This window comes from Leptodactylus fuscus, chromosome 9 (genome assembly GCF_031893055.1).
Source record: "Leptodactylus fuscus isolate aLepFus1 chromosome 9, aLepFus1.hap2, whole genome shotgun sequence".
Taxonomy (NCBI): domain Eukaryota; kingdom Metazoa; phylum Chordata; class Amphibia; order Anura; family Leptodactylidae; genus Leptodactylus; species Leptodactylus fuscus.
Genome location: NC_134273.1, coordinates 824,638 through 849,006, shown reverse-complemented (window position 1 = coordinate 849,006; position 24,369 = coordinate 824,638). Strand labels below are relative to the sequence as shown.

General features: G+C 46.9%; 1 protein-coding gene across 1 annotated transcript; it reads left to right on the top strand.

Annotated features, from left to right (window-relative positions):
• The first annotated feature begins 7,415 nt into the window (after positions 1–7,415).
• Positions 7,416–23,978, top strand: LOC142218639 (von Willebrand factor C domain-containing protein 2-like). Its single transcript, XM_075287470.1, has 3 exons — positions 7,416–8,182; positions 23,063–23,192; positions 23,514–23,978. Exons 1-3 carry the CDS (start codon positions 7,859–7,861, stop codon positions 23,699–23,701), a joined length of 642 nt encoding a protein of 213 aa, XP_075143571.1. The 5' UTR covers positions 7,416–7,858; the 3' UTR covers positions 23,702–23,978.
• The last annotated feature ends 391 nt before the right edge of the window (positions 23,979–24,369 follow it).

The window sequence follows — 24,369 nt, the reverse complement described above, 5'->3', positions numbered from 1 at the left end:
GTATAGTCAGCGCACAGTACAACTTCTCGTGTGTATAGTCAGCGCACAGTACAACTTCTCGTGTGTATATAGTCAGCGCGCAGTACAACTTCTCATGTGTATAGTCAGAGCGCAGTACAACTTCTCATGTGTATAGTCAGCGCGCAGTACAACTTCTCATGTGTATATAGTCAGCGCGCAGTACAACTTCTCATGTGTATAGTCAGAGCGCAGTACAACTTCTCATGTGTATAGTCAGCGCACAGTACAACTTCTCATGTGTATATAGTCAGCGCGCAGTACAACTTCTCATGTGTATAGTCAGCGCACAGTACAACTTCTCGTGTGTATAGTCAGCGCGCAGTACAACTTCTCGTGTGTATAGTCAGCGCGCAGTACAACTTCTCGTGTGTATAGTCAGCGCGCAGTACAACTTCTCGTGTGTATAGTCAGCGCACAGTACAACTTCTCATGTGTATAGTCAGCGCACAGTACAACTTCTCATGTGTATATAGTCAGCGCGCAGTACAACTTCTCGTGTGTATAGTCAGCGCGCAGTACAACTTCTCATGTGTATAGTCAGCGCGCAGTACAACTTCTCATGTGTATAGTCAGCGCACAGTACAACCTCTCGTGTGTATAGTCAGCGCACAGTACAACTTCTCATGTGTATAGTCAGCGCACAGTACAACTTCTCATGTGTATAGTCAGCGCACAGTACAACTTCTCATGTGTATAGTCAGCGCGCAGTACAACTTCTCATGTGTATAGTCAGCGCACAGTACAACCTCTCGTGTGTATAGTCAGCGCACAGTACAACTTCTCATGTGTATAGTCAGCGCACAGTACAACTTCTCATGTGTATAGTCAGAGCGCAGTACAACCTCTCGTGTGTATAGTCAGCGCACAGTACAACTTCTCATGTGTATATAGTCAGCGCGCAGTACAACTTCTCATGTGTATAGTCAGCGCACAGTACAACTTCTCATGTGTATAGTCAGCGCGCAGTACAACTTCTCATGTGTATAGTCAGCGCGCAGTACAACTTCTCATGTGTATAGTCAGCGCACAGTACAACCTCTCGTGTGTATAGTCAGCGCGCAGTACAACTTCTCATGTGTATAGTCAGCGCGCAGTACAACTTCTCGTGTGTATAGTCAGCGCACAGTACAACCTCTCGTGTGTATAGTCAGCGCGCAGTACAACTTCTCATGTGTATATAGTCAGCGCGCAGTACAACTTCTCATGTGTATAGTCAGCGCGCAGTACAACTTCTCATGTGTATAGTCAGCGCGCAGTACAACTTCTCGTGTGTATATAGTCAGCGCGCAGTACAACTTCTCATGTGTATAGTCAGCGCACAGTACAACTTCTCGTGTGTATAGTCAGCGCACAGTACAACTTCTCGTGTGTATATAGTCAGCGCGCAGTACAACTTCTCATGTGTATAGTCAGCGCACAGTACAACTTCTCGTGTGTATAGTCAGTGCACAGTACAACTTCTCGTGTGTATATAGTCAGCGCGCAGTACAACTTCTCATGTGTATAGTCAGAGCGCAGTACAACTTCTCATGTGTATAGTCAGCGCGCAGTACAACTTCTCATGTGTATAGTCAGCGCGCAGTACAACTTCTCATGTGTATAGTCAGCGCACAGTACAACTTCTCATGTATATAGTCAGCGCGCAGTACAACTTCTCATGTGTATAGTCAGCGCGCAGTACAACTTCTCATGTGTATAGTCAGCGCGCAGTACAACTTCTCATGTGTATAGTCAGCGCACAGTACAACTTCTCATGTGTATAGTCAGCGCACAGTACAACTTCTCATGTGTATAGTCAGCGCACAGTACAACTTCTCATGTGTATAGTCAGCGCGCAGTACAACTTCTCATGTGTATAGTCAGCGCGCAGTACAACTTCTCATGTGTATAGTCAGCGCACAGTACAACTTCTCATGTGTATAGTCAGCGCACAGTTCAACTTCTCATGTGTATATAGTCAGCGCGCAGTACAACTTCTCATGTGTATAGTCAGCGCGCAGTACAACTTCTCGTGTGTATAGTCAGCGCGCAGTACAACTTCTCATGTGTGTATAGTCAGCGCGCAGTACAACTTCTCATGTGTATAGTCAGCGCGCAGTACAACTTCTCATGTGTATAGTCAGCGCGCAGTACAACTTCTCGTGTGTATAGTCAGCGCGCAGTACAACTTCTCATGTGTATAGTCAGCGCACAGTACAACTTCTCATGTGTATATAGTCAGCGCGCAGTACTTCTCATGTGTATATAGTCAGCGCGCAGTACAACTTCTCATGTGTATAGTAAGCGCACAGTACAACTTCTCATGTGTATAGTCAGCGCGCAGTACAACTTCTCGTGTGTATAGTCAGCGCACAGTACAACTTCTCATGTGTATATAGTCAGCGCGCAGTACAACTTCTCATGTGTATAGTCAGCGCGCAGTACAACTTCTCGTGTGTATAGTCAGCGCACAGTACAACCTCTCGTGTGTATAGTCAGCGCGCAGTACAACTTCTCATGTGTATAGTCAGCGCGCAGTACAACTTCTCGTGTGTATAGTCAGCGCGCAGTACAACTTCTCATGTGTATAGTCAGCGCGCAGTACAACTTCTCATGTGTATAGTCAGCGCGCAGTACAACTTCTCATGTGTATAGTCAGCGCGCAGTACAACCTCTCATGTGTATATAGTCAGCGCGCAGTACAACTTCTCATGTGTATAGTCAGCGCGCAGTACAACTTCTCATGTGTATAGTCAGCGCACAGTACAACTTCTCATGTGTATAGTCAGCGCGCAGTACAACTTCTCATGTGTATAGTCAGCGCGCAGTACAACTTCTCGTGTGTATAGTCAGCGCACAGTACAACCTCTCGTGTGTATAGTCAGCGCGCAGTACAACTTCTCATGTGTATAGTCAGCGCGCAGTACAACTTCTCATGTGTATAGTCAGCGCACAGTACAACTTCTCGTGTGTATAGTCAGCGCGCAGTACAACTTCTCATGTGTATATAGTCAGCGCGCAGTACAACTTCTCATGTGTATAGTCAGCGCGCAGTACAACTTCTCATGTGTATAGTCAGCGCACAGTACAACTTCTCATGTGTATAGTCAGCGCGCAGTACAACTTCTCATGTGTATAGTCAGCGCGCAGTACAACTTCTCATGTGTATAGTCAGCGCGCAGTACAACTTCTCATGTGTATAGTCAGCGCGCAGTACAACTTCTCATGTGTATATAGTCAGCGCGCAGTACAACTTCTCATGTGTATAGTCAGCGCGCAGTACAACTTCTCGTGTGTATAGTCAGCGCGCAGTACAACTTCTCATGTGTATAGTCAGCGCGCAGTACAACTTCTCATGTGTATAGTCAGCGCGCAGTACAACTTCTCATGTGTATAGTCAGCGCACAGTACAACTTCTCATGTGTATAGTCAGCGCGCAGTACAACTTCTCATGTGTATAGTCAGCGCGCAGTACAACTTCTCATGTGTATAGTCAGCGCGCAGTACAACTTCTCATGTGTATAGTCAGCGCGCAGTACAACTTCTCATGTGTATAGTCAGCGCACAGTACAACTTCTCATGTGTATAGTCAGCGCGCAGTACAACTTCTCATGTGTATAGTCAGCGCGCAGTACAACTTCTCATGTGTATAGTCAGCGCGCAGTACAACTTCTCATGTGTATATAGTCAGCGCGCAGTACAACTTCTCATGTGTATATAGTCAGCGCGCAGTACAACTTCTCGTGTGTATAGTCAGCGCGCAGTACAACTTCTCATGTGTAAATTCTTTGGTATTTTCTTCATTTAATTTGTCTTCAATGGAAAACCACAAAAAGAATTGTCAAAAAGCCAAATTGGATATAATTCCACAGCAAACATAAAAAGGGGGTGGACAGAAGTATTGGCACTGTTTGAAAAATCATGTGATGCTTCTGTAATTTGTGTAATTAACAGCACCTGTTACTTACCTGAGGCACCTAACAGGTGGTGGCAATAACTAAATCACACTTGCAGCCGGTTGAAATGGATTAAAGTTGACTCCACCTCTGTCCTGTGTCCTTGTGTGACCACATTGAGCATGGAGAAAAGAAAGAAGACCAAAGAACTGTCTGAGGACTTGAGAAGCAAAATTGTGAGGAAGCCTGAGCAATCTCAAGGCTACAAGTCCATCTCCAAAGCCCTGAATGTTCCTGTGTCTACCATGCGCAGTGTCAGTAAGAAGTGTAAAGCCCATGGCCCTGTGGCTAACCTCCCGAGATGTGGACGGAGAAGAAACATTGACCAGAGATTTCACCGCAAGATTGTGCAGATGGCGGATAAAGAACCGCGACTAACATCCAAACAAGTCCAAGCTGCCCTGCAGTCCGAGGGTACAACAGTGTCACCCCGTACTATCCAGCGTCAGCGTCTGAATGAGAAGGGACTGTATGGTAGGAGACCCCGGAAGACCCCACTTCTTACCCACAGACAGAAGCCAGGCTGGAGTTTGCCAAAACTTACCTGAGAAAGCCAAAACCGTTCTGGAAGAATGTTCTCTGGTCAGAGGAGACAAAAGTAGGAGAAGGCCTCAACATAGAGATTACAGGAAAAAAGAGAAGAAGACGCCCCCTACAGTCAGACATGGCGGAGGTCCCTGATGGTTTGGGGTTGCTTTGCTGCCTCTGGCACTGGACTGCTTGACCGTGTGCATGGCATTATGAAGTCTGAAGACGACCAACACATTGTGCAGCATCATGTAGGGCCCAGTGTGAGAAAGCGGGGTCTCCCTCAGAGGTCAGGGCTCTTCCAGCAGGACAAGGACCCAAAACACACTTCAGGTCAGCACTAGAAAATGGTGGTGAGAGAAAGCCCTGGAGACTTGTAAAGTGGCAGCAATGAGTCCAGCCCTGAATCCCATAGAACACCTGTGGGGGAGGGGGAGAGATCTCTTGGTGGCAGTTTGGAGAAGGCCCCCTTCACATCTCAGGGGGGACCGCGAGCAGGAGCCAAAGAAGAAGGGTCTAAGATTCCAGCAGAGTCCCCGGAGGGTCTGTCACTTATTTTGCAGCAGGTTGGCGAATTCTTTGCTGGACAAGTTCTAACCAGTTGATTGTCGGAGTTTTCTTCTTCACATCTGTCTGGAGATCTTAAAGGAGAAGCTGCAAATTCCTGACGTTCTCTGCTCTGCCTCTTCTCTCTTGGGCCTTGTTCATACTTTTGGGATTTGCCGCAGTGAATCTTCCCAAGGTGTAACTCAGAGTTCCTGGACCACAGGTTCCTGCGCGGCCTATAATCCTGATGCCTGTAAGTCCTTAGACCATCTTATGTGCCTGATGGGCTGATCTGCAGCTACCAGACACGATGCATGCTGTGCCTTGTGCTCTATACCCGTGTACAGGCTCAGTATTGGCGAGGGCTCTTATGTGCCTGATGGGCTGATCTGCAGCTACCAGACACGATGCATGCTGTGCCTTGTGCTCTATACCCGTGTACAGGCTCAGTATTGGTGAGGGCTCTTATGTGCCTGATGGGCTGATCTGCAGCTACCAGACACGATGCATGCTGTGCCTTGTGCTCTATACCCGTGTACAGGCTCAGTATTGGCGAGGGCTCTTATGTGCCTGATGGGCTGATCTGCAGCTACCAGACATGATGCATGCTGCGCCTTGTGCTCTATACCCGTGTACAGGCTCAGTATTGGCGAGGGCTCTTATGTGCCTGATGGGCTGATCTGCAGCTACCAGACACGATGCATGCTGTGCCTTGTGCTCTATACCCGTGTACAGGCTCAGTATTGGCGAGGGCTCTTATGTGCCTGATGGGCTGATCTGCAGCTACCAGACACGATGCATGCTGTGCCTTGTGCTCTATACCCGTGTACAGGCTCAGTATTGGTGAGGGCTCTTATGTGCCTGATGGGCTGATCTGCAGCTACCAGACACGATGCATGCTGTGCCTTGTGCTCTATACCCGTGTACAGGCTCAGTATTGGCGAGGGCTCTTATGTGCCTGATGGGCTGATCTGCAGCTACCAGACACGATGCATGCTGCGCCTTGTGCTCTATACCTGTGTACAGGCTCAGTATTGGTGAGGGCTCTTATGTGCCTGATGGGCTGATCTGCAACTACCAGACACGATGCATGCTGCGCCTTGTGCTCTATACCTGTGTACAGGCTCAGTATTGGCGAGGGCTCTTATGTGCCTGATGGGCTGATCTGCAACTACCAGACACGATGCATGCTGCGCCTTGTGCTCTATACCTGTGTACAGGCTCAGTATTGGCGAGGGCTCTTATGTGCCTGATGGGCTGATCTGCAGCTACCAGACATGATGCATGCTGCGCCTTGTGCTCTATACCTGTGTACAGGCTCAGTATTGGCGAGGGCTCTTATGTGCCTGATGGGCTGATCTGCAGCTACCAGACATGATGCATGCTGCGCCTTGTGCTCTATACCCGTGTACAGGCTCAGTATTGGTGAGGGCTCTTATGTGCCTGATGGGCTGATCTGCAGCTACCAGACATGATGCATGCTGCGCCTTGTGCTCTATACCCGTGTACAGGCTCAGTATTGGTGAGGGCTCTTATGTGCCTGATGGGCTGATCTGCAGCTACCAGACACGATGCATGCTGTGCCTTGTGCTCTATACCTGTGTACAGGCTCAGTATTGGCGAGGGCTCTTATGTGCCTGATGGGCTGATCTGCAGCTACCAGACATGATGCATGCTGTGCCTTGTGCTCTATACCTGTGTACAGGCTCAGTATTGGCGAGGGCTCTTATGTGCCTGATGGGCTGATCTGCAGCTACCAGACATGATGCATGCTGCGCCTTGTGCTCTATACCCGTGTACAGGCTCAGTATTGGTGAGGGCTCTTATGTGCCTGATGGGCTGATCTGCAGCTACCAGACATGATGCATGCTGCGCCTTGTGCTCTATACCCGTGTACAGGCTCAGTATTGGTGAGGGCTCTTATGTGCCTGATGGGCTGATCTGCAGCTACCAGACACGATGCATGCTGTGCCTTGTGCTCTATACCTGTGTACAGGCTCAGTATTGGCGAGGGCTCTTATGTGCCTGATGGGCTGATCTGCAGCTACCAGACATGATGCATTCTGCGCCTTGTGCTCTATACCCGTGTACAGGCTCAGTATTGGCGAGGGCTCTTATGGGCTCTTATGTGCGGGTGCTGCTGTCGCCTCTCAACTGGGTTTTGGGCTCAGTACAGATGACAATACCTGGACAGAGAACAGAGGCTGCAGCCGCTTCTCCCACCGGCTGGGCAGCTGGCCCTTTAAGTTAACTGTGTCATGCCCAGGTGTGGAGCGCAGGGCACTCAGGCTGTTCCCATGCCAGGCTCTGTGCTCCAGCCTCTGGTGTCAGGGGCTGGGGGTGGTATATCTGCCCCCTCCTCTCTGGATAGCAGAGGGAGGAGGCTGTAGGAGGGGTAGGGGGGTATCAGATCACATGCTGAAGGCCAGCCCAGGAGACACAGAAGAATGAGGCTGTAATGAGAGCTCAGCCCTCCCTCCATATAAAGAGCAGCAGGCAGGGGGCACAGCCAGACCCCCGGCCTCATCGCCCCCCTGCGCACACCCCCGGCCCCAAACTGCAAACTTGTCATCAGCCTGCAAAGTTTGCACCAGGAATAGTCCAACAGTGTCTGGACCCAGGAGAAGACGCAAGGGCATCTGAGCCAGGCAAGCACCACACCGAGCCTGAGATCCCACCACCATGGGCATGCCCCGAGCCTGAGATACCACCACCACCAGCCTGGCCATACTTGGTCCATCTGAGCGGGGACATTCTGTAAGAAGCAGAGAAGTTTTGGAGATTTCTCTCTGTGCGGTTGGCCGGTGGCAGCTTCCACTGTGGGCACCATGCCAGCCAAGTGGGTACCACCACCTCCACTGCTCTGCCTGCTGCTCCTTACTCACATGGGCCTCTCTCTGAACCCCCAGGTGAACACCTGTGAGGCCAATGGCAGCATCTACTACGTGGGCGAGTGGTACTTTTTGGACTCAGATCATTGCACCCAATGCGAGTGCACCCCGGAGGGCCCAGCCTGTACCCGGACCGAGTGCACTGCCCTGCCACCCGCCTGCATGCATGTCAGCCACTACCCCACCGACTGCTGCCCCCGCTGTGAGAAGATCGGCTGTGAATATAGAGGAGAGGTGTATGAGCTCCAGGAGCAATTCCAGGTAAGTACCCAATGGGCAGTGTCATAATGTATGGTCCGGGGTACCCCTGTAATGTACACAATAATGGACACCTACCTCTACATCATACTCATCAAGGGGCACCTACCTCTACATCATACTCATCAAGGGACACCTACCTCTACATCATACCCATCAAGGGACACCTACCTCTACATCATACCCATCAAGGGCCACCTACCTCTACATCATACTCATCAAGGGGCACCTACCTCTACATCATACTCATCAAGGGGCACCTACCTCTACATCATACTCATCAAGGGCCACCTACCTCTACATCATACCCATCAAGGGACACCTACCTCTACATCATACCCATCAAGGGCCACCTACCTCTACATCATACCCATCAAGGGACACCTACCTCTACATCATACTCATCAAGGGGCACCTACCTCTACATCATACTCATCAAGGGCCACCTACCTCTACATCATACTCATCAAGGGCCACCTACCTCTACATCATACCCATCAAGGGCCACCTACCTCTACATCATACTCATCAAGGGACACCTACCTCTACGTCATACCTGTGACTACCTCTCAGACATGATATATACAGGCTGGTTGTCAGTAACAGGGGGCGGGGCTGTGACTACCTCTACACATGATATATACAGGCTGGTTGTCAGTAACAGGGGGCGGGGCTGTGACTACCTCTACACATGATATATACAGGCTGGTTGTCAGTAACAGGGGGCGGGGCTGTGACTACCTCTCAGACATGGTATATACAGCTGGTTGTCAGTAACAGGGGGCGGGGCTGTGACTACCTCTCAGACATGATATATACAGGCTGGTTGTCAGTAACAGGGGGCGGGGCTGTGACTACCTCTCAGACATGATATATACAGCTGGTTGTCAGTAACAGGGGCGGGGCTGTGACTACCTCTCAGACATGGTATATACAGGCTGGTTGTCAGTAACAGGGGGCGGGGCTGTGACTACCTCTCAGACATGATATATACAGGGGGCGGGGCTGTGACTACCTCTCAGACATGATATATACAGGCTGGTTGTCAGTAACAGGGGGCGGGGCTGTGACTACCTCTCAGACATGATATATACAGGGGCGGGGCTGTGACTACCTCTCAGACATGATATATACAGCTGGTTGTCAGTAACGGGGCGGGGCTGTGACTACCTCTCAGACATGATATATACAGGCTGGTTGTCACATTATTGTCATGGTGATACTTACCCTGGGGTCTCACTTTTTGGCGCTGCGCCTTGCTTACATGTATATAAGTTGTGATTTCTTGGCGTCTCTTCAGACACTAGTGACACCAGGACAATCACTCTCATCATCACACATCACTTTTTTTTTAACTGTGGACGTGAATTTCAGGCGGTCGGACTTGTACAGGGATGAGGTGACAGTAAATTGTGGGTGACCAGGAGGTTCTGATGATGTCACCGCTACTGTAACGTCACGGAGATACCCGACCCGGGGTAGGCTGATGTTGGGGGTTGTCGTTCCCGGGCCCGGGGTAGGCTGATGTTGGGGGTTGTCGTTCCCGGGCCCGGGGTAGGCTGATGTTGGGGGTTGTCGTTCCCGGGCCGGGGAAGGCTGATGTTGGGGGTTGTCGTTCCCGGGCCCGGGGAAGGCTGATGTTGGGGGTTGTCGTTCCCGGGTCCGGGGTAGGCTGATGTTGGGGTTGTTGTTCCCGGGGTAGGCTGATGTTGGGGGTTGTCGTTCCCGGGCCCGGGGTAGGCTGATGTTGGGGGTTGTCGTTCTCGGGGTAGGCTGATGTTGGGGGTTGTCGTTCCCGAGCCCGGGGTAGGCTGATGTTGGGGGTTGTCGTTCCCGGGGTAGGCTGATGTTGGGGGTTGTAGTTCCCGGGCCCAGGGTAGGCTGATGTTGGGGGATGTCGTTCCCGGGCCCGGGGTAGGCTGATGTTGGGGGTTGTCGGGCCCGGGGTAGACTGATGTTGGGGGTTGTCGTTCCCGGGCCCGGGGTAGGCTGATGTTGGGGGATGTCATTCCCAGGCCCGGGGTAGGCTGATGTTGGGGGTTGTAGATCCGGGGTAGGCTGATGTTGGGGGATGTCATTCCCAGGCCCGGGGTAGGCTGATGTTGGGGGTTGTCGTTCCCGAGCCCGGGGTAGGCTGATGTTGGGAGTTGTCGTTCCCGGGGTAGGCTGATGTTGGGGGTTGTAGTTCCCGGGCCCAGGGTAGGCTGATGTTGGCGGATGTCGTTCCCGGGCCCAGGGTAGGCTGATGTTGGCGGATGTCGTTCCCGGGCCCAGGGTAGGCTGATGTTGGGGGATGTCGTTCCCGGGGTAGGCTGATGTTGGGGGATGTCGTTCCCGGGGTAGGCTGATGTTGGGGGATGTCGTTCCCGGGGTAGGCTGATGTTGGGGGTTGTCGTTCCCGGGCCCGGGGTAGGCTGATGTTGGGGGTTGTCGTTCCCGGGCCCGGGGTAGGCTGATGTTGGGGGTTGTTGTTCCCGGGGTAGGCTGATGTTGGGGGTTGTTGTTCCCGGGCCCGGGGTAGGTTGATGTTGGGGGTTGTTGTTCCCGGGCCCGGGGTAGGCTGATGTTGGGGGTTGTAGATCCGGGGTAGGCTGATGTTGGGGGTTGTAGTTCCCGGGCCCGGGGTAGGCTGATGTTGGGGGATGTCGTTCCCGGGCCCAGGGTAGGCTGATGTTGGGGGATGTCGTTCCCGGGGTAGGCTGATGTTGGGGGTTGTCGTTCCCGGGGTAGGCTGATGTTGGGGGATGTCATTCCCGGGCCCGGGGTAGGCTGATGTTGGGGGTTGTAGTTCCCGGGGTAGGCTGATGTTGGGGGTTGTCGATCCCGGGGTAGGCTGATGTTGGGGGTTGTCGTTCCCGGGCCCGGGGTAGGCTGATGTTGGGGGTTGTCGTTCCCGGGCCCGGGGTAGGCTGATGTTGGGGGTTGTCGTTCCCGGGCCCGGGGTAGGCTGATGTTGGGGGTTGTCGTTCCCGGGCCCGGGGTAGGCTGATGTTGGGGGTTGTCGTTCCCGGGCCCGGGGTAGGCTGATGTTGGGGGTTGTCGTTCCCGGGGTAGGCTGATGTTGGGGGTTGTTGTTCCCAGGCCCGGGGTAGGCTGATGTTGGGGGTTGTCGATCCCGGGGTAGGCTGATGTTGGGGGTTGTCGTTCCCGGGCCCGGGGTAGGCTGATGTTGGGGGTTGTTGTTCCCGGGGTAGGCTGATGTTGGGGGTTGTCGTTCCCGGGCCCGGGGTAGGCTGATGTTGGGGGTTGTCGTTCCCGGGGTAGGCTGATGTTGGGGGTTGTCGTTCCCGGGCCCGGGGTAGGCTGATGTTGGGGATTGTAGATCCCGGGGTAGGCTGATGTTGGGGGTTGTCGATCCCGGGGTAGGCTGATGTTGGGGGTTGTTGTTCCCGGGGTAGGCTGATGTTGGGGGTTGTTGTTCCCGGGCCCGGGGTAGGCTGATGTTGGGGGTTGTAGATCCCGGGCCATCTGCTAATACTGCAGAATCAGACAATACAACTGGCTGCCAGATGAGTCAGTAAGCTGCAGGCACGCGATGAGGAATTGTACAGGGGGTGCAGGACGAGGGGGCACATTCCAGGGAAACTCTCAGTACAGGAGACCCCAATAGGCTGCGCCCATAGAGGAAGTGATAAAGGGGCCACTGCAACAGGAAGAGGGATTGGGGGAACTCTGGCTGTTACTGTTATGGGGGGCTGTGGCTGTCACCGTTATGGGGGGGCTGTGGCTGTCACTGTTATGGGGGGGGCTGTGGCTGTCACCGTTATGGGGGGGGGGCTGTGGCTGTCACCGTTATGGGGGGGCTGTGGCTGTCACTGTTATGGGGGGGGGCTGTGGCTGTCACCGTTATGGGGGGGCTGTGGCTGTCCCCGTTATGGGGGGGCTGTGGCTGTCACTGTTATGGGGGGGCTGTGGCTGTCACAGTTATGGGGGGGGGCCTGTGGCTGTCACAGTTATGGGGGGGGGGCTGTGGCTGTCACCGTTATGGGGGGGTGGTGGCTGTCACTATTATGGGGGGGCTGTGGCTGTCACAGTTATGGGGGGGGGGCCTGTGGCTGTCACAGTTATGGGGGGGTGGTGGCTGTCACTATTATGGGGGGGGCTGTGGCTGTCACAGTTATGGGGGGGGGCTGTGGCTGTCACCATTATGGGGGGGCTGTGGCTGTCACCATTATGGGGGGGCTGCGGGTGTCACCGTTATGGGGGGGCTGCGGGTGTCACTGTTATGGGGGGGCTGCGGGTGTCACTGTTACTGCTCCTCATCCTGGGCCCTGTTATGAGATGTTTCGGTTGCTGACACTTATAGCGCGTCTTTCTTGCGGTGATTTTGGCGCTCTGCCTTCGGAATGTTCCTGAGCAGTAAAACCGCCAAATCCAGAGGAAACCAATAAACTGCGGCAAATGGCTGAAACAGAACAGACCGTTAACCCTTTCTACACCAGATAATTCTTACATCTTGGAGAATCTATGAGGCCGATACTTAAAGGGGTTTCAGACCGATATTAAAGAATGTGCAAGAAAAAGCTCTAGAATTCTCCAATAGACTTTCTGGATCACTTCCTCGCGGCTTCCTAGATCTCGGCTCGCTGTCACTCATTCTCTTACTTCTAGAGGAGAAAACTCTGAAGGTGGTCATGTGACTTGCGCTCCGTGGTCATGTGACTTGCGCTCCGTGGTCATGTGACTTGCGCTCCGTGGTCATGTGACTTGCGCTCTGTGGTCATGTGACTTGCGCTCCGTGGTCATGTGACTTGCGCTCCGTGGTCATGTGACTTGCGCTTCGTGGTCATGTGACTTGCGCTCTGTGGTCATGTGACTTGCGCTCCGTGGTCATGTGACTTGCGCTCCGTGGTCATGTGACTTGCGCTCCGTGGTCATGTGACTTGCGCTCCGTGGTCATGTGACTTGCGCTTCGTGGTCATGTGACTTGCGCTCTGTGGTCATGTGACTTGCGCTCCGTGGTCATGTGACTTGCGCTCTGTGGTCATGTGACTTGCGCTCCGTGGTCATGTGACTTGCGCTCCGTGGTCATGTGACTTGCGCTCCGTGGTCACATGATGAGCACACAGGTGTACAGCTGATTACCAGGCAGATGTCTGATTACTGCGCTGTGACTGTAACGAGCTGTACACCTGTGTACTCATCACATGACCACGGAGCGTAAGTCACATGACCACGGTCAGAGTTTTCTCCTCTACAAGTAACAGAATGAGTGACAGCGAGCCGAGATCTAGGAAACCGCGAGGAAGTGATACAAAAAGTCTATTGGAGAATTCTAGAGCTTTTTATTGTACATTTGTTTGTCAATATTGGTCTGAAAGTGGCCGATCCCTTTAAGGTCACCGTTCACACGGGACATATCTCTGCGCAGAAATATGATTGTAGTGCAGATGTAGGAGCAGCCGATTACAGGAGGCCGTAAGTGATATCAGTGATATTATACAGGAGGTGACATCATCAGATATCAGTGATATTATACAGGAGGTGACATCATCAGATATCAGTGATATTATACAGGAGGTGACATCATCAGATATCAGTGATATTATACAGGAGGTGACATCATCAGATATCAGTGATATTATACAGGAGGTGACATCAGATATCAGTGATATTATACAGGAGGTGACATCATCAGATATCAGTGATATTATACAGGAGGTGACATCAGATATCAGTGATATTATACAGGAGGTGACATCATCAGATATCAGTGATATTATACAGGAGGTGACATCAGATATCAGTGATATTATACAGGGGGTGACATCATCAGATATCAGTGATATTATACAGGAGGTGACATCAGATATCAGTGATATTATACAGGAGGTGACATCAGACATCAGTGATATTATACAGGCGGTGACATCATCAGATATCAGTGATATTATACAGGAGGTGACATCAGATATCAGTGATATTATACAGGCGGTGACATCAGATATCAGTGATATTATACAGGAGGTGACATCAGACATCATAGATATTATACAGGAGGTGACATCAGATATCAGTGATATTATACAGGAGGTGACATCAGATATCAGTGATATTATACAGGAGGTGACATCAGATATCAGTGATATTATACAGGAGGTGACATCATCAGATATCAGTGATATTAAACAGGGGGTGACATCAGATATCAGTGATATTATACAGGAGGTGACATCATCAGATATCAGTGATATTATACAGGAGGTGACATCAGATATCAGTGATATTATACAGGGGGTGACATCATCAGATATCAGTGATATTATACAGGAGGTGCCATCATCAGATATCAGTGATATTATACAGGAGGTGACATCATCAGATATCAGTGATATTATGCAGCAGGTGACCTCAGATATCAGTGATATTATACAGGAGGTGACATCATCAGATATCAGTGATATTATACAGGAGGGGATCAGATATCAGTGATATTATACAGGAGGTGACATCAGATATCAGTGATATTATACAGGAGGTGACATCAGATATCAGTGATATTATACAGGAGGTGACATCATCAGATATCAGTGATATTATACAGGAGGTGACATCATCAGATATCAGTGATATTATACAGGAGGTGACATCAGATATCAGTGATATTATACAGGAGGTGACATCAGATATCAGTGATATTATACAGGAGGTGACATCATCAGATATCAGTGATATTATACAGGAGGTGACATCAGATATCAGTGATATTATACAGGAGGTGACATCATCAGATATCAGTGATATTATACAGGAGGTGACATCAGATATCAGTGATATTATACAGGAGGTGACATCAGACATCAGTGATATTATACAGGCGGTGACATCATCAGATATCAGTGATATTATACAGGCGGTGACATCAGATATCAGAGATATTATACAGGAGGTGACATCAGATATCAGAGATATTATACAGGCGGTGACATCAGATATCAGAGATATTATACAGGAGGTGACATCAGATATCAGTGATATTATACAGGGGGTGACATCATCAGATATCAGTGATATTATACAGGAGGTGACATCAGATATCAGTGATATTATACAGGGGGTGACATCATCAGATATCAGTGATATTATACAGGAGGTGACATCATCAGATATCAGTGATATTATACAGGAGGTGACATCATCAGATATCAGTGATATTATGCAGGAGGTGACATCATCAGATATCAGTGATATTATACAGGAGGTGACATCATCAGATATCAGTGATATTATACAGGAGGTGACATCATCAGATATCAGTGATATTATACAGGAGGTGACATCAGATATCAGTGATATTATACAGGAGGTGACATCATCAGATATCAGTGATATTATACAGGAGGTGACATCAGATATCAGTGATATTATACAGGAGGTGACATCATCAGATATCAGTGATATTATACAGGAGGTGACATCAGATATCAGTGATATTATACAGGGGGTGACATCATCAGATATCAGTGATATTATACAGGAGGTGACATCAGATATCAGTGATATTATACAGGAGGTGACATCAGACATCAGTGATATTATACAGGCGGTGACATCATCAGATATCAGTGATATTATACAGGAGGTGACATCAGATATCAGTGATATTATACAGGCGGTGACATCAGATATCAGTGATATTATACAGGAGGTGACATCAGACATCATAGATATTATACAGGAGGTGACATCAGATATCAGTGATATTATACAGGAGGTGACATCATCAGATATCAGTGATATTATACAGGAGGTGACATCAGATATCAGTGATATTATACAGGGGGTGACATCATCAGATATCAGTGATATTATACAGGAGGTGCCATCATCAGATATCAGTGATATTATACAGGAGGTGACATCATCAGATATCAGTGATATTATGCAGCAGGTGACCTCAGATATCAGTGATATTATACAGGAGGTGACATCATCAGATATCAGTGATATTATACAGGAGGGGATCAGATATCAGTGATATTATACAGGAGGTGACATCATCAGATATCAGTGATATTATACAGGGGGTGACATCATCAGATATCAGTGATATTATACAGGAGGTGACATCATCAGATATCAGTGATATTATGCAGCAGGTGACCTCAGATATCAGTGATATTATACAGGAGGTGACATCATCAGATATCAGTGATATTATACAGGAGGGGATCAGATATCAGTGATATTATACAGGAGGTGACATCAGATATCAGTGATATTATACAGGAGGTGACATCAGATATCAGTGATATTATACAGGAGGTGACATCATCAGATATCAGTGATATTATACAGGAGGTGACATCATCAGATATCAGTGATATTATACAGGAGGTGACATCAGATATCAGTGATATTATACAGGAGGTGACATCAGATATCAGTGATATTATACAGGAGGTGACATCATCAGATATCAGTGATATTATACAGGAGGTGACATCAGATATCAGTGATATTATACAGGAGGTGACATCATCAGATATCAGTGATATTATACAGGAGGTGACATCAGATATCAGTGATATTATACAGGAGGTGACATCAGACATCAGTGATATTATACAGGCGGTGACATCATCAGATATCAGTGATATTATACAGGCGGTGACATCAGATATCAGAGATATTATACAGGAGGTGACATCAGATATCAGAGATATTATACAGGCGGTGACATCAGATATCAGAGATATTATACAGGAGGTGACATCAGATATCAGTGATATTATACAGGGGGTGACATCATCAGATATCAGTGATATTATACAGGAGGTGACATCAGATATCAGTGATATTATACAGGGGGTGACATCATCAGATATCAGTGATATTATACAGGAGGTGCCATCATCAGATATCAGTGATATTATACAGGAGGTGACATCATCAGATATCAGTGATATTATGCAGCAGGTGACATCAGATATCAGTGATATTATACAGGAGGTGACATCAGATATCAGTGATATTATACAGGAGGTGACATCATCAGATATCAGTGATATTATACAGGAGGTGACATCAGATATCAGTGATATTATACAGGAGGTGACATCAGATATCAGTGATATTATACAGGAGGTGACATCAGATATCAGTGATATTATACAGGAGGTGACATCATCAGATATCAGTGATATTATACAGGAGGTGACATCAGATATCAGTGATATTATAAAGGAGGTGACATCAGATATCAGTAATATTATACAGGGGGTGACATCATCAGATATCAGTGATATTATACAGGAGGTGACATCATCAGATATCAGTGATATTATACAGGAGGTGACATCAGATATCAGTGATATTATACAGGAGATGACATCAGATATCAGTGATATTATACAGGAGGTGACATAATCAGATATCAGTGATATTATACAGGAGGTGCCATCATCAGATATCAGTGATATTATACAGGAGGTGACATCATCAGATATCAGTGATATTATACAGGAGGTGACATCATCAGATATCAGTGATATTATACAGGAGGTGACATCATCAGATATCAGTGATATTATACAGGAGGTGACATCATCAGATATCAGTGATATTATACAGGAGGTGACATCATCAGATATCAGTGATATTATACAGGAGGTGACATCATCAGATATCAGTGATATTATACAGGAGGTGACATCATCAGATATCAGTGATATTATACAGGAGGTGACATCATCAGATATCAGTGATATTATACAGGAGGTGACATCATCAGATATCAGTGATATTATACAGGAGGTGACATCAGATATCAGTGATGGTATACAGGAGGTGACATCAGATATCAGTGATATTATACAGGAGGTGACATCATCAGATATCAGTGATATTATACAGGAGGTGACATCAGATATCAGAGATATTATACAGGCGGTGACATCAGATATCAGAGATATTATACAGGCGGTGACATCAGATATCAGTGATATTATACAGGAGGTGACATCATCAGATATCAGTGATATTATACAGGAGGTGACATCAGATATCAGTGATATTATACAGGAGGTGACATCAGATATCAGTGATATTATACAGGGGGTGACATCAGATATCAGTGATATTATACAGGAGGTGACATCATCAGATATCAGTGATATTATACAGGCGGTGACATCATCAGATATCAGTGATATTATACAGGAGGTGACATCATCAGATATCAGTGATATTATACAGGAGGTGACATCATCAGATATCAGTGATATTATACAGGAGGTGACATCATCAGATATCAGTGATATTATACAGGAGGTGACAAAAGATATCAGTGATATTATACAGGAGGTGACATCATCAGATATCAGTGATATTATACAGGAGGTGACATCAGATATCAGTGATATTATACAGGAGGTGACATCATCAGATATCAGTGATATTATACAGGAGGTGACATCAGATATCAGTGATATTATACAGGGGGTGACATCATCAGATATCAGTGATATTATACAGGAGGTGACATCAGATATCAGTGATATTATACAGGAGGTGACATCAGACATCAGTGATATTATACAGGCGGTGACATCATCAGATATCAGTGATATTATACAGGAGGTGACATCAGATATCAGTGATATTATACAGGCGGTGACATCAGATATCAGTGATATTATACAGGAGGTGACATCAGACATCATAGATATTATACAGGAGGTGACATCAGATATCAGTGATATTATACAGGAGGTGACATCATCAGATATCAGTGATATTATACAGGGGGTGACATCAGATATCAGTGATATTATACAGGAGGTGACATCATCAGATATCAGTGATATTATACAGGAGGTGACATCAGATATCAGTGATATTATACAGGGGGTGACATCATCAGATATCAGTGATATTATACAGGAGGTGCCATCATCAGATATCAGTGATATTATACAGGAGGTGACATCATCAGATATCAGTGATATTATGCAGCAGGTGACCTCAGATATCAGTGATATTATACAGGAGGTGACATCATCAGATATCAGTGATATTATACAGGAGGGGATCAGATATCAGTGATATTATACAGGAGGTGACATCATCAGATATCAGTGATATTATACAGGAGGTGACATCAGATATCAGTGATATTATACAGGAGGTGACATCAGATATCAGTGATATTATACAGGAGGTGACATCAGATATCAGTGATATTATACAGGAGGTGACATCATCAGATATCAGTGATATTATACAGGAGGTGACATCATCAGATATCAGTGATATTATACAGGAGGTGACATCAGATATCAGTGATATTATACAGGAGGTGACATCAGATATCAGTGATATTATACAGGAGGTGACATCATCAGATATCAGTGATATTATACAGGAGGTGACATCAGATATCAGTGATATTATACAGGGGGTGACATCATCAGATATCAGTGATATTATACAGGAGGTGCCATCAGACATCAGTGATAATATACAGGCGGTGACATCATCAGATATCAGTGATATTATACAGGAGGTGACATCAGACATCAGTGATATTATACAGGCGGTGACATCATCAGATATCAGTGATATTATACAGGAGGTGACATCAGACATCAGTGATATTATACAGGCGGTGACATCATCAGATATCAGTGATATTATACAGGAGGTGACATCAGATATCAGTGATATTATACAGGAGGTGACATCAGATATCAGTGATATTATACAGGCGGTGACATCAGATATCAGAGATATTATACAGGAGGTGACATCAGATATCAGAGATATTATACAGGCGGTGACATCAGATATCAGAGATATACAGGAGGTGACATCAGATATCAGTGATATTATACAGGCGGTGACATCAGATATCAGTGATATTATACAGGAGGTGACATCAGACATCATAGATATTATACAGGAGGTGACATCAGATATCAGTGATATTATACAGGAGGTGACATCAGATATCAGTGATATTATACAGGAGGTGACATCATCAGATATCAGTGATATTATACAGGAGGTGACATCAGATATCAGTGATATTATACAGGGGGTGACATCATCAGATATCAGTGATATTATACAGGAGGTGCCATCATCAGATATCAGTGATATTATACAGGAGGTGACATCATCAGATATCAGTGATATTATGCAGCAGGTGACATCAGATATCAGTGATATTATACAGGAGGTGACATCAGATATCAGTGATATTATACAGGAGGTGACATCATCAGATATCAGTGATATTATACAGGAGGTGACATCAGATATCAGTGATATTATACAGGAGGTGACATCATCAGATATCAGTGATATTATACAGGAGGTGACATCAGATATCAGTGATATTATACAGGAGGTGACATCAGATATCAGTGATATTATACAGGAGGTGACATCAGATATCAGTGATATTATACAGGAGGTGACATCATCAGATATCAGTGATATTATACAGGAGGTGACATCAGATATCAGTGATATTATACAGGAGGTGACATCAGATATCAGTAATATTATACAGGGGGTGACATCATCAGATATCAGTGACATTATACAGGAGGTGACATCATCAGATATCAGTGATATTATACAGGAGGTGACATCAGATATCAGTGATATTATACAGGAGGTGACATAATCAGATATCAGTGATATTATACAGGAGGTGACATCAGATATCAGTGATATTATACAGGAGATGACATCAGATATCAGTGATATTATACAGGAGGTGACATAATCAGATATCAGTGATATTATACAGGAGGTGCCATCATCAGATATCAGTGATATTATACAGGAGGTGACATCATCAGATATCAGTGATATTATACAGGAGGTGACATCATCAGATATTAGTGATATTATACAGGAGGTGACATCAGATATCAGTGATATTATACAGGAGGTGACATCATCAGATATCAGTGACATTATACAGGAGGTGACATCAGATATCAGTGATATTATACAGGAGGTGACATCATCAGATATCAGTGATATTATACAGGAGGTGACATCAGATATCAGTGATATTATACAGGCGGTGACATCATCAGATATCAGTGATATTATACAGGAGGTGACATCAGATATCAGTGATATTATACAGGAGGTGACATCAGATATCAGTGATGGTATACAGGAGGTGACATCAGATATCAGTGATATTATACAGGAGGTGACATCATCAGATATCAGTGATATTATACAGGAGGTGACATCATCAGATATCAGTGATATTATACAGGAGGTGACATCAGATATTAGTGATATTATACAGGAGGTGACATCAGATATCAGTGATATTATACAGGAGGTGACATTAGATATCAGTGATATTATACAGGAGGTGACATCATCAGATATCAGTGATATTATACAGGAGGTGACATCATCAGATATCAGTGATATTATACAGGAGGTGACATCATCAGATATCAGTGATATTATACAGGAGGTGACATCAGATATCAGTGATATTATACAGGAGGTGACATCATCAGATATCAGTGATATTATACAGGAGGTGACATCAGATATCAGTGATATTATACAGGAGATGACATCAGATATTAGTGATATTATACAGGAGGTGACATCAGATATCAGTGATATTATACAGGAGGTGACATCAGATATTAGTGATATTATACAGGAGGTGACATCAGATATCAGTGATATTATACAGGAGGTGACATCATCAGATATCAGTGATATTATACAGGAGGTGACATCATCAGATATCAGTGATATTATACAGGAGGTGACATCAGATATCAGTGATATTATACAGGAGGTGACATCAGATATCAGTGATATTATACAGGAGGTGACATCAGATATTAGTGATATTATACAGGAGGTGACATCAGATATCAGTGATATTATACAGGAGGTGACATCATCAGATATCAGTGATATTATACAGGAGGTGACATCATCAGATATCAGTGATATTATACAGGAGGTGACATCAGATATCAGTGATATTATACAGGAGGTGACATCAGATATCAGTGATATTATACAGGAGAAGACATCAGATATTAGTGATATTATACAGGAGGTGACATCAGATATCAGTGATATTATACAGGAGGTGACATCAGATATCAGTGATATTATACAGGAGGTGACATCATCAGATATCAGTGATATTATACAGGAGGTGACATCAGATATCAGTGATATTATACAGGAGGTGACATCAGATATCAGTGATATTATACAGGAGGGGATCAGATATCAGTGATATTATACAGGAGGGGATCAGATATCAGTGATATTATACAGGAGGTGACATCAGATATCAGTGATATTATACAGGAGGTGACATCATCAGATATCAGTGATATTATACAGGAGGGGATCAGATATCAGTGATATTATACAGGAGGTGACATCAGATATCAGTGATATTATACAGGAGGTGACATCATCAGACATCAGTGATACAGTGTATCAGATCTTTGCTTTGTCCTGGAGCGCAGGCTGCTACGTTGTAACAAACCCTGGATTAGGGTCATTACCTTTACTAATTATGTGAAGCTCCGCCTCCACCAGTGATATAACAATTCTATGCATGACGACTACGACAGCGCGGCCTGAGGAGTCCATGAAGAAGCTGCTGCTTGTGAAGATTTTTTTCTTGTCTAGATTGTGATTGGTTTAGAGGAGCTCGTTAACCCCTGAATACCTGGTGGTTAATACATCAGCTGTAGCTACTTGTTGATGGTTTCCAGGCCGCAGTAGGTTAGATGTAGGTGACCTGTGAGAGTGGCGCCCCCTAGTGCTGTGGCTGCTGGATGTCAGTATGATGTGGGTACTGATGCAGTTGTCTGCTGTGTGTGTACACGGCCTTATCATCGCCATCTTGTCTTTCAGCCCTCAGAATGTGAACAGTGCACCTGTGACCTGGATGGCATCGCCCGCTGCCTGGTAGCCGACTGCGCCCCCCCACCATGTGTGAACCCCGTGTATGAGAAGGGCGAGTGCTGCCCCCGATGTAAAGATGGTGAGTCAGGATCCAATGACACCTCGGGAAGGGGGAGGGGGGGTTGCGCCATTTGCACCAGTTTTCTAGTGTACACAGAGTTAAAAACTAGAAAAAGAAAAAAAAATTGTGTAAGGGGAGGCTTGTGCAAAAAAATGAGACTTTTTCCACTTTTGCACTAGCACAGACGAGGAGATGTCTGATCCATCTGCCACATGGGGGCAGCACTGGCGGTATCAGTCACCCCACCCTGCTCCTGTGAGGCCCTGCGCTGGGAGGAGTCAGGGGTGGGCGGGGCATCTGTCCTGTACATTATAATGGTTGTAATTGTCCCTCTTACAGGTCCCAACTGTTATGCCGACGCCTCCCAGGGCCGCGTGATTCCCGCTGGTCAGTACGTGTGGGTGGACGCTTGTACCAAGTGTCGGTGTCATGATGGGCAGGACGTCGGCTACTGGGAAGGAAACCGCCTGGCCAAATGTGTGAAGACTAAGAACTGCAGCACAGAGGAACATCAGCAGAACTCCTAGAGGGCGGGCCCCTCCCCCTAGTGGACAGCATGGTGGCCGCCCGAATCTGGGCAAAAGAGCAGGGGTGGGGCTAGAGACTCCTCCTGGGCGGGGACTGTGCACAATAGAATCCAATGTTGTAATGTATCCTATAGATGGCGGCACGTATAGTTATATATACATGTCTTATTAGGATACTGAGGGCAGTAAGATGTTGCCGTAGTACCGGAGGACGTGCCGCCATGTCACGTGTGTTACCGCTTACACTACACGCCAATGTCTGTAACATTAAACTCTCCTCCTGTAGCCTCGGCCTCCTCATTTAGCGGTGTTCACACTGGGCAGCGCGGACGTCGCCGCCTTCACCTGCTGGGAAGAAAATTTGGCCCACAACAAATGTAATAATTATTTTATGAAAACTGTAAAGACGCAGATTACAATAATATTCTCGTCTCTGAACCCCGACACAGGTCATAGAAAAAGAATTACAAGAAGCATCCAAAGTGGACAGACCTGCCCCCGCACAATCCGACAAAGGGGCGGTCCCAAATCACACTGACACCAGGCACCAACTCTAGGACAAGGCGGGAGGAGGGGGCCGCGGGAGACGTGACCGCCGCCAGGAGGAGGCCGCGGGAGACGTGACCGCCGCCAGGAGGGGGCCGCGGGAGTCGTGACCGCCGCCAGGA